The sequence below is a fragment of the Hypanus sabinus genome, chromosome 10, assembly GCF_030144855.1.
Source record: "Hypanus sabinus isolate sHypSab1 chromosome 10, sHypSab1.hap1, whole genome shotgun sequence".
Classification (NCBI taxonomy): Eukaryota; Metazoa; Chordata; class Chondrichthyes; order Myliobatiformes; family Dasyatidae; genus Hypanus; species Hypanus sabinus.
The window spans coordinates 77,749,612-77,762,217 of NC_082715.1; the positions used below are offsets into that span (position 1 = coordinate 77,749,612).

General features: G+C 43.0%; 1 protein-coding gene across 1 annotated transcript in view; it reads left to right on the top strand.

The window, feature by feature from the left end:
• The window catches only part of nid1a (nidogen 1a), a 149,308-nt gene that overhangs the window by 21,758 nt on the left and 114,944 nt on the right, over positions 1 to 12,606 (top strand). The window contains exon 7 of the mRNA XM_059982156.1: positions 8,055 to 8,255. Coding sequence (XP_059838139.1) covers positions 8,055 to 8,255 — 201 coding nt within the window. The remainder of the gene's footprint in view (positions 1 to 8,054; positions 8,256 to 12,606) is intronic.

Sequence of the window (12,606 nt, forward strand, 5' to 3'; positions counted from 1 at the left end):
ACACCCACTGTGACGAAGTGCTTTGAGAGGTTGGTGATGAAACATACCAACTTCTGACTTGGATCTGGTCTAATTTGCCTACTGTCACAACAGGCTCACAGCAGATGCCATTTCATTGGCTCTTCACTCACACCCTGGAACATCTGAACAGTGAAGATGCATATGTCAGGATGCTCTTCGTTGACTACAGCTCAGCATTTAATATGATCATCCCCTCAAAATTTATCAATAAGCTTGAAGACATTGGCCTCAATGCATCCTTGTGTAATTAGATCCACAATTCTCTCACTTGCAGACTCCAGATCGTTCAGATTGGCAACAGCATCTCCTCCACACTCTCCATCAGCACAGGTGGAGCACGTGGCTGTGTGTTTAATTAGTTCCCTGCTCTACTCGCTTTATCTTTATGACTGGATGGCTAAGCACAGCTCCAATCCATATTCAAGTTTCCTGATGATGCCACTATCGTTGGCTGATTCAAAGGTGGTGATGAATCAGCATATAGGACGAAGATTGAAAGCCTTGCTGAGTGATACCATAACAACAATCTCTCATTCATTGTCAACAAGGCCAAGGAGATGATTATTGACTTCAGGAAACAAGAGGACCATGAGCCAGCCTTCAATGGGTGATCAGAAGTGGAGAGGATCAGTAACAAATTCTCCATTGTTATCATATCAGAGGATCCTGTGTCCAGCACGTAGTGCCGTTACGAGGAAAGCATGGCAGTGCCTGTACTTAAGAGTTTGAAGATTTGGCAAGTTGTCCAAAACTTTGACAGACTTCTATAGATGTGTGATGGAGTTTTTATTGACTGATTGCATCATGGCCTGGTATGGATACACCAATGTCCTTGAAAGGAAAAGCCGACAAAAGGTAGTGGACATGGACCAGTCCATCACGGGTAAAATTTTCCCCACCATTGAGCACATCTATGAGGAGTGGTGTCACAGAAAATATCCATCATCAAGGATTCCCGCTATTCAGGCCATGATCCCTCCTCAGGAGCTACAGCACCAGATTCAGGCATAGTCATCACCCTTCAGTCATTAGACTCTTCAACCAGAGGGGATTACTTCCCTCAACTTTACTTGCCCCATCACTGAACTGTTTCCACAACCTATGGACTCACTTTCAAAGACCCTACCTCTCAGGTTCCCTATTTATTGCTTATTATCTTTTTTTTCCCTATTTTTTCAGTTTGTTCTTTCGCACATTGGTTGTTTGTCTTGGGTGTGGTTTTTCACTGATTCTGTTTTTTTAAATCTGTGATTGCCGATGGGTTATATGAGGTGACATATATATACTTGGATAATTGCTTTGAACTTAGAGCAATCATGTTTTTAGGATCAGGGGAGGAGCCGCACACTGTCATGGGAAGAATGTACCAACACCACACACTGAGAACCAGAGGTCAGGGTTGTGCTGCAGCCGCTCTGTCTGGACCTCTACTGCCCTTTTGCTGAGATAATGACAATTGACGTGGGCTGATCAGGAAAAGCATTGACATTGCTAATCAATCAATCAATCAGCTTTGAGTCTGCGTTGTTGGGGCCTTTGAAATTCCATACATTTTCCAGGAGTTTCTCATTGATTCAGGTGGCATCCATAAATGCCACTGATTCTGTGGAAATAGATATCCGCTGCTCAAAAACCTGAGATCCCAAAAGAAGCAGTAGAAGGTGGCAAGGCCTCATGGCCTGGTGTTGAAGCACCAATGCCCAGGAACAGAAAAATCCACAAAAACTGGTGGATAGTGCACAGTTAATCAATCACAGGAGGAGCCCTCCACACATGGAGCAAATCTGCAAGGAGCACTGCTGCAAGAAAGCAGCATCCATCAAGGACCCCACCACAGAGGCCAGGCTTTCCTCTCACTGCTGCCATCCGGAAGGAGACACATGGACCTTAGAACCACTCTGACAGGTTCAGGAGCAATTATTACCCTTCAACCATCAGGTATCCATCAAGGACCCCACCACAGAGGCCATGCTTTCCTTGAGTCCTGATGAAGGGTCTCGGCCCGAAATGTTGACTGTTCCTTTCCACGGACGCTGCCCGACCTGCTGAGTTCCTCCAGCTTCTTTGTACGTGATGCTTTTCTCTCACTGCTGCCATCCGGAAGGAGACATATGGATCTTAGAACCACACTGACAGGTTCAGGTACAATTATTACCCTTCAACCATCAGGTTCCTCAACACTCACTCACCTCACCTCAACATTGAACTGATTCCACAAACTATAGACTCACCTTCAAGCACTACACAGCCCGTTCCCAGTATTTATTTTTGTTTGTACAATTTGTCTTCTTTTTGCACTTCGGCTGTTTGTCGGTCTTTGTGTAGTCTTTCACTGATTCTATTGCATTTCTTTGTTCTGGTTAGAATGTCTGCAAGAAGTTGAATCTCAGTATCGTGTATGGTGACACATTTGTACTTTGATAATTTATTTTGAACTTTGAGATGTAGATGGATGGAAACAGGTAGTCAATAAACAACTATTGATGGAAGAGGAATTGGGGAAGCAAATTTGGGATTTCAGTCAAGTGAAAGAAAGGAAGCAAAGATTTGTTTTCATTTTCTAAAAGAACAATTTGATTGTTGCTAGATAATATATATGACATGGAGACTCCAACTTATTGGGTGGTCCAAATGTCAGTGATGTTCAGGTTTAAGTTTGTGAAAATTTAGGGAATGGGTTAAAAATGCTCATTAAAAATTTGATACTTTTCCATTTTGTTGGATCTGTTGATCCAATTTTCTAATGTTGTATATTAGTCAATGTTGCGTATGTTCCCAGAAAAATTCCTGAATTCTGGTGCAGATGTCAAATCATTTGATGTATTCCAGTTGAAATTGTGAACTCAGGAGATCTGGAGTTAAGCCAGAACTGTTGTGCCACTTGAGGGACATGACCCCACGAGTACATTAGCCAGATGGAAAAGAGATCTCTAAACTGCAGCTGTGTGATTAATTTTCTCCCCTCTTTGTACCTTGAGGCACCATCAGGAGACAAAGAGTTGGAAGTTATGTAAAATTACTCTCAAGTTCTGATCTATAGAAAAGATTTTTTCCGACTTCAATTCTTCAGTCAAACTTTGGATTAGGAGTTTTAAAATACTTAGTTCTGTTCAGCGTAGTTACCAGCTCGCAGCTGTGAGAATCCCATTGCACTGTGATCTCAGTTCTTTTTCTGTAATGGCTATTGGACGCTCTCCTCTGTATGGTCCTACCTATCCTGAGAGCAGTTGTATGGGAGAGGTGAAACAAACTAGTCCATCTCTTTATTGTTCATAGCCCTCGCAGTGCTGACTGGTTATGGACATGGCCAGAATGCCCCATTCAAATTCCTCTCTCACTTCACTGACTGTACCTTATCTGATTCCATGTACTGTATCTTATATGGATCCATAGATCTATAACTTGGCTGGCAAAAATCATTTGTCATCAGATTTGTATTTAATTATTCTCAGATTGTAGCTGATCAGTTCTTGCTTTGGTTCTGTAACCAATAATATCTATTCCTAACTTATAACAGAGCATTCAGTCAATTGGCCTCTTAAAGTAACACATGATAGACATAACGATGTCTCCACTAACAGGGAGTTCAAAGCTCAGGGCCATAAACCGTAGATAATTATGGGGAATCTCTTTATGTAAGTTAAATTGGTTATTATTGTCATATCTATGAAGGAAGAGTCACAGAGCACTACAGCGTAGAAACAGGCCCTTTGATTTAAGGTCAGCCCTCCTTGTCCGCGGATTCCGCATGCACGGATTCAACCGACCGCGGATCGGGAAAACCCGGAAGTTCTCTCTCCAGCACACGTTGTTTGAGCATGTATAGACTTTTTTTTTGTCATTATTCCCTAAACAATATAGTATAACAACTACTTACATAGCACTTACATTGTATTAGTATTATGAGTAGTCTAGAAATGAACAGTACAGGCAGCCCCTGGGTTATGAACGAATTCCATTCCTGAGTCTGTCTTTAAGTTGGATTTGAAGTCAGAGCAGGTACATCTAGTATTCTTTAGCGTTAGTTAGTCAAACGTTTTTCTTAGTATATAGTTCATATTTTACCTTTCTATGCATACAAAACACTTAAGAAACATATATATTTCAATAATTAAACCACTGCGTTGCTTAGTAATAATTGTAGCTTTCATTGGGGCAGGGCCTTTCAAATGCTCCATTAAAATGGTTCCGATCATTGACCGACTGTAGCCTAACACTTTTTCAGTGGCTGATGGCATTTCACCTCTTTCCAATCGCTTTATTATTTCCACTTTATTTTCAATCGTGATCCTGATTATTTTTGTGAACAGAAACACTGTGGATTCAGAGCCTCGCTGCCAGGTCCTAATGTCCACCGCACTGAGACAGGTTAAGTAAGATCCAGGGTTCTGCTGGGTCCTAAAGACCACAGCATTGAGACAGGTAAAATGAGGGACTTGAGCATCCGCGTTTTTTTGTATCCGCGGGGGTCTCGGAAACAATCCCCTGCAGATAAGGAGGGCCGACTGTATATAGTCAGTGGGGAACTGGTATTCTGCCTAGTTCCATCAACCCACACCTAGACTAGTATAACACTTTGTTTTACCTGTCACACGTGGAAATCATTTCATCAGATGAACACATAAACAGTAAGATGCAAAGCATAACAAAGTAGATTGTGAGGTCAAGAACCATCTTATCATTCTTGAGGAATATTCAGAAGTCTTATAACAGTGGGATAGAAGCTTTCCTTGAGCTTGGTGGTACGTGCTTTTGTCCCTTCTCCCTGATGCGAGAAGGGAGGTGAGTGCGTGTCCAGCGTGGGTGGTGTATTTTATTATGTTGGTTGCTTTACCTAGGCAACATGGAGGGGAACTGGTTCCTGTGACGTGCTGAGCTGTGTTCTCTGCAGTTTCTTGCAGTCCTGGGCAGAGCAGTTGTGGTGCCAGTCAGATAGGAAGGTTAGGAGGTGGAGACTCAGGAGAGGCTGAGGTGAATGGAATTGGCTGAGTAAGTAAAGGGAAAGCTTGATGCATATTTAAAGTTGAAGGTATGTGGATGAAGAAAAGGGTAACAGAAAGAACTGTTGAGTAGTTGAAGAAGACCCCACTTGGAGTACTGTGTTTAATTCTGGGCACCTCACTACAGGAAGGATGTGGCTACTACAGAGAGAGTGCAGAGGAGATTTAGAGGGATGTTGCCTGGATTAGAAGGCATACCTTATGAAAATAGTTTGAGTGAATGGCCTTTTCTCCTTAGAGCGACGGAGGATGAGAGGTTACCTGTTAGAGGTGTATAAGATGAGGGGCATTGATTGTGGGGATAGCCAGAGGCTTTTTTTTTCCCCAGGGCTGAAATGGCTAACACGAGGGGGCATAGTTTTAAGGTGCTTGGAAGCAGGTACAGAGGAGATGTCAGGGGTAAGTTTTTCACACAGAGAGTGGTGGGTGCGTGGAATGCACTGCTGATGGTGGTGGTGGAAGTGGTTACAATAGGGTCTTTTAAGAGCCTCTTATATAGGTACACGGAACTTAGAAAAATAAAGGGCAATGCGCTAGGGAAATTCTAGGCAGTTTCTAGAGTAGGTTACGTTGTCAGCACAGCATTGTGGGCTGAAAGGCCTGACATTTCTATGTTCTGTGCCAGTTCATGTAGAGTATAACTGCCAGCACAAGTCAGGTAGGACATCAGACTCATAAGGAACACTACATAGGAAGCATTCATGACCTACAACTCACATTTCAAAGCTATTTGGAAATGGAAAGTATATGATAAGAAAATTACTTCCTCCAGCACGAGTCCTATAAAGAAGCTGGAAAATTTGAGCTAGTCTCTGTGAGAAGTAACGTCTCCGTGGAGTGTGATGGAACTCTCTCTTACAAGTAAAAAGCCTAGGGGTTGGTTGATAACAGTGCTGAACCAGAAATGAATTGGCCTCACCTGAGGAAGGACAGAAATGCAGTACAAAGTTGGTTCACTGGCCAGATACTGGGAATGGGCAGATTGTTTCATGAGGAAGAATAATGGAAACACCAACGCCTTTGGGCAGAAAATCCTGCAGAAGGTAGTGGATTCAGCTCATTACATCACAGGTAAAGCCCTCCCACCATTAAGTACATCTACATGAAATGTCACTGTAGAAAAGCAGCATCCATCACCAAAGATCCTCACTACCCAGGCCGTGCTCTTTTCCCACTGCTGCCATCAGGTAGAAGGTACAGGTACCTCTGGACTCGCTCCACTGGGTTCAAGAACAGATACTACCTCTAAACCATAATAGTTATGCTCATTTAAGGCTCTTTCATCTTGTTATTTCATGCTTGTTCGCTATTGCTATTTATTTATATCTGCATTTGCACAATTTGTTTACAGCTTATAGTTCCTAATGTTTACAGTTTACTGTTACTGTTCTATAGATTTGCTAAGTATGCCTGCAGAAAAAGATTCTCAGTGTTCTATGTTGTGACATGGATGTACTCTGATAATGAACTAAACTTTGAAGTTGAACGGTTTCATATCCATTGGAGTTTAGAAAACTGAGAGTGGACTTGATTGAATGTGTAAGTTCATGAATTGTTTTGACAGTGGATGAGGAGACATGAGATTCTGCAGATGTTGGGAATCCTGAGCAACACACACAAAATGCTGAAGGAAATCATCAGGTCAGGCAACGTCTGCAGAGCAGAATGAACAGTCATCATTTTGGGCCAAGGCTCTTGACTGAAGGGAAATGTCGACTGTTCATTTCCATCCTTAGATGAATCTCAGATGAATTCATGAAATCAATCTCAAGGTAGTGTATGGTAACCTATATGCACTTTGATAATAAATTTCCTTCAACTTTAACTCGATGCTGCTGGACCTGTTGACTTCCTCTGACATTGTGTTGTGTGTTGGATGAGGGGAGGAGGTTTCCTCTGAGGGAAATCGAGAACTGGGGGTTGGGTGGGGGGTGTTACTAGGGTGGCAGCCTTTTTGAATGCCCTTCTCCCTTCCTCAGAAGGACAGTGTGTATTTTTAAAGCAGGGGTAGTTAGACTATTGATAAGCAACATGAAAGGTTTCTGTGGTAGGCAGCTGAGTGGTGTTGTGATTACCATAAGAACATCCAAAATCTTATTGAATGGCGGAACAGTTTGAGAAGCTGAGTGGCCCATTCCTGCCTGTAGGAATTCGACTCTGTGTCCCCGAGAAGCTCCTGAATCCAAAATGGTGCCCACCTCTGGTACTAAAACACTGTGATCCATGAAGGTGTCTGCAAGATATGAAACACCTGGCACCTTATGATGGGCTTTGTTTGAATAATCTTGTTTATTTTACACTGAATGTTTCTTGGAGAGCCTTCCTGTGAATTATTGTGAGAATTGTTTCTTTCTATTGAGAATTGGGGGAAAAGTAGTTCTGTTATGTTACTCAAATTCCAGAACAACACAGAAGAGGCTGGGCTCTGCATTCATTTTGGTCTTGTGAGGATTTCCGTAAGGATTTTTGGCACCTGGTGCTTTTGCAAAATTGCAGGCCCATATTAGTTACTAAAATCACTTGGGAGCCTTAAACATGTGGATGAAGGCGGATGTTAACTGCATTAGTGGAGTCTAGGCGTCTCTGGGGAACTTCAAAATTGTGGTGTTCTGTCATGATTAGTCTGGAATGTGCACGCATCACTTGCAAATTGGCAAGCCTAATTTGGCTCCAGGTACATCCTCAGACTTAACAAGTCCAAATGCCATCCTGCTTTCCTAGCCTGGACCTTCCTTGTAATGATAGACTCCTCCAATTTTGCAATCCCCATGAATGCTGCATTTGTCTCATTGGGGGCTTGTTCTCTCCAGTTTCTCTTTCCCTTACTTCCTCTGGTGACAGAAAACTCATCTTCTCCTCAAAGCCTACCTCATAAATCAAGCTCTTGGGCATCTTTTCTAATATCAGTTTAAGAGTCAGCTCTTTTGACTAATCACAATCGAGTGATGGTAAAAGTTAAAGGTACTATTTAACTGTTGGGTCTTTCAGTGTGGTGGTGATCAGTTATGACTGGTATCTCTTTTTATTGACTAGGTGGTGAATTCACACGTCAAGCGGAAGTGACTTTTAGCCCTGGTAATGAGAAGCTGTCTATCACCCAGCATTTTAGCGGAATCGATGAACATAACCACCTCACCATTGCTACGAAACTGGAAGGGCAAGTGCCTGAAATTCCGCAGGAATCAACCGTGCATATAGAGCCATATAGTGAGCTGTACCACTACTCGAGCTCTGGTAAGCAAATGACGAGGAATTATTAAACACCGCTGCTTTGGACAAGTTTGCTGAATGATGGGCTGGCATTGTAGAGTAGCAAATAGCAGAATGCCATTACAGTTTCAACAACCAGGTTCAAATCCCGTCACTGTCTGTCAGCAGTTTGCACATTCTCCCCGTGACCATGTGTGTTTCCTCCGGGTATTCTGGTTTCCTCCCGTATTCCCAAGATGTGCAGGTTGGTAGGTTAATTGGTCACGTGGCTTAATTGGACAATGCAGGCTTGTTATGCCAAAGAGAACTGAAACCATGCTGTACTTCCAAATAAAAAAATAAATATATAAACCCAACTCGAAAGGAAGCAAACCTCAACTAAGAGACAAAAAAAAAATTATACATTGGTTTAAAAAAAAAGTATTATTAAACTCCATGTTTACCAAGGAGTTGCTCTTAATTGTCAACATATCCTTTTCACATGCCATCTACTTTGTTTTGTTTTATGGGGGGGGGGGGCGGTCTCAGTAAGTTGATTAAGTTTTATTTTGAGGAAATTACAAAGATGCTTGGTAGAGGAGGGCAGTGAAAGTTGTTGGCATGGACTTCAGAAAAGCGTTTGTCAAGGTCCCTCACGGTAGTGGTATTTTCTGTGTGAGGAGTGGTGCGCCACACAGTCTTTCGTTCCGCACCTTGTAAGGCATGAAAATGCCCGAGGCTGGCCTCTCGGACCTGAGTTGACATCATCGTCATCATCTCATGGTAGAGTAGACCTGACGGTTGTTAGAGAAAGATACAACAGTGGCAGGAAAGTTGTTTCCACTGGCAGGAGAGACTAGAACTAGGAGACATAACCTCAAGATTCTGGGGAGTAGAAGTAGGACAGAGATGAGGAGAAACTGCTTTTCCCAGAGGCCAGTGAATCTGCAATCTCTGCCTGGGGGTGGGGGGGGGGGCGCAGTAGAGGCTACCTCATTAAATGAGTGTGTAAAATACAATTAAAAAGATCTTTGCATAGCAGGGAATTAGGGAGTATGGAGACCAGGCAGATAGGAGGAGCTGATCCATGTTCAGATCTTACTGAATGGCGGAGCGGGCTGGATAGGTCGAATGGCTTACTTCTGTTCCAATGTCACGTGGTCTTATAGAAACAGGTACAAGTTTCATCCGGGCGTTTTGATGTGCCTGAGCTAACAAAGCAGTGGTAGGATCTATCTACGTGACCCAACTTGAGGAACTGTAGGAGATGGCAGGAGTTGTTACTGAGAAAGATCACAGGTACAATTCCAACTGACCTCTGATTCTGTGCCCATGGAGCTGGCAATCCTTCTAGGTTGTGCAGGATTCTCCAGGGTTTTGAGATGAAATTTCGGGGCATTGAGGTAAGCGGAATGTAGGAGATGAACTATGAGGATTGACAGAGGCAAAAATTGTTTGTGATCATATTTAGACATTCACTGCTGATTACTGAGTAACACACACAAACGCAAACTGGCAGGTCAGCATCTGTGCAGAGGAATAAAGAGTCAACATTTTGTGCAGAAACCCTTAAAGGGTCTCAGCCCAATAGGTTGGCTCTTTACTCTGCACGGGATCGAAAAAGTTCCAGCAAGTTGTAAACTTGGCCGGCTCGTCATGGTGCTACCCTCCCCAGAATCAAGAACTCCTACGAAAGGCAATCCCTCAAGAAGGTGGAATACAGTCATTAAGAACCTATTGCCCAGGACATGCCCTCTTCTCATTGCTACTATTGAGGAGGAGGAACAGGAGCCTGAAGGCACACACTCAATGTTTCAGAAACAGCTTCTTTGTTTTCAGAATGAGCACTACTTCACTTTCTGCGCTCTCTTTTTGCTCTATATATTTAGTGTGTCTGTCTGTGTATATGTACAATATAACTTGTAGTTTTTATTATTGCCATCTGCTGCTGCCACAAAACAAAAAATGTCATGACATATGCCAGTGATATTGAACTTGATTCTGATTCTGCCTTGATTAGTTGCGGAATTTTTGCCCAGTTCCCTGAAGCACTTCCTGACATCTGAGTGGCCTAGCCTTTAATTTTAAAATTATGCCTCATTTTGTCCTGGATTTCACCCCCCCCCTTCCCCTTCCCCCTCCCCGGCACCTACATCAGAGGAAATTGTTAAGCCTTATCACATTCTTCAATCATCTTAAACACAGTCCCTTTGTGAGTGTGGGAACTGTGTTCTACATTGCTGCAATCCACCCTTGCTGCAGGGCATATCAGTGATTCCTCTTTCTGGGGTGGGTGGGGGGAGATAGAAATCCTCAGAGGTTCCTGGTCCATAAAGCACAGCAACTTTGGAATTTGATCACCCACCCGTTTTCCAGAGGGCCATTACTTTCTTCATGCAACTTCTGTTCCCTATGAAGTCTGGAGGAAGTAAGTGAAGTAAGGTACAGTTGAGGTGAGAGGAGGTAATTTAGGAAGGAGACATGAGGGACAAGTTTATTTTAAGAGTGGTGGGTGCCTGAAATGCACTGGTGGGGGTGGAAGCATTAAGAGACATTGGGTTAGGCACACTAATGTGAGGAAAATTGAAGCATATGGGTATCGTGTGGGCAGAAGAGCCATGTAATTAGTAACATAATTAGTTTGGCACGTGTGGGCAGAAGGACCTGTTCCTCTGCTGTACTCTTCATGTCCGAAAATTTCCCAGACAGTACTGAACAAGCTGTTGAGTTGATAGCAGAATCGATTTTGTTATTATTGGCGTTTGCCATGAAATTGGTGTTTTACGGCAACATACAGTGCATCCATAAAAAATACTATAATAAATATATATATATATAATAAGAAATTGCATATTTCTTGTTAGAGAGGCAGTGGCACCTCCAAAACAGATGGTGATGCAGCCAGTTCAAATGCTGGATAAATGTACAGAATCTATGGAAACATGGCTGTGGTATGTTTGTTTGCAGGCTCTGAAGATTAAGTCACTAATTTTGGTGGCCCCAGTTCCCAGATCTCAGCTGATGGTGACAATTGAGTTTTATATATTCAGAAAGAATTTCTGATATGTGAATGGCTAAACAGGCTCAACAGGCCAGTTGGTCATCTCCTGCTCCTATTTCTTATGTGATGAAGTCACATGGAATTAGAGTGAATTAATAAACTGGATCCAAAATTGAATCGGGGTGGAGGGAAAACAGTTCAGATGCCAACCTCTGATTGCCCTTGTTGGTTAGTGGTGATCGGTGATCTTCATTCAGTGCGATGAGATGTTCCCATGGTGATGTCAGATGCTCCGTTGCACAGTTTACATCTAGTGCTGATGAAGGAGCATCCCATTACATTTCCAAGTTGGAAATGGCTCATTCCATGAAGGAGAACTTGGAGATGATGGTGTTTCCAAGTAGATGTGCTCTCTTTTCCCTCAGGTTTTAGAGCTTTGTGTGTTTAGGGTTGCTGTGGGAGATATTAATGTTGGGTTGCTGCAGTACATACTCTGGATGATGTAGTCAGCAGTGAAAGGAGAGGATTGTTAAGATGGTGAGTCAGCTGCTAACTGTAGGTCCTGGATGGTGTTGACATCTTTGAACTCTGGTTATGTTCCATTCTGAACAGAGCACTATTTATCTTCAGTCCAAACTCTCACACTGGTGTTAGCATGCTTGCTGTGGTCTATCAGCTTTGTTTAGGTGGGAGGCATTCTCTCCCTCCTGTGTCAGGCATTTATGAGTTCAAGACCCATCTTGGGGATTTTGGTATTGAAATCTAGACCGATACTCCCATTGCAAATCCATGAGGTAGTGTTCATAGACCATTCAGAAATCTCTGCCATTATAAAGGCCATAAGACATGAGCAGAATTAGTCCATTTGGCCCATTGAGTCTGCTCTGCCAATCCATCATGGCTGATTTATTACCCCTCTCAAACCATCTTTCTGCCTTTTTAACCCTGTAACCTTAGAAACCTGTACTAATCAAGAATCTATCAACCTCCGTTTTAAATCTATCCAATCACTTGGCCTCCACAACCATCTGTGGCAATGAACTCCACAGATTCACAACCCTCTGACTGAAGAAATTCCTCCTCATCTCTGTTCTAAAGGGTCAACCCTCTATTCTGATTCTGTACCCCCTGGTCCTTAAGGTTGTTTGTATGTTTTCTCCATGACTGCATGGGTTTCCTCTGGGTGCTCCAGTTTCTTCCCACAGTCAAGGATGTACCGGTTGGTAGGTTAATTGTCCAGTGGTTAGACTAGGATTGAAATTGAGAGATTGCTGGACAGTGTGGCTTGAAGATCCAGAAGGCCCTGTTTCGTGCTGTATGTCAATCAATGAACTTGTAGTAGTTTATGCACTGCACTGCACTGCTGCCACAATGCAACAAGGTTCATGACATACA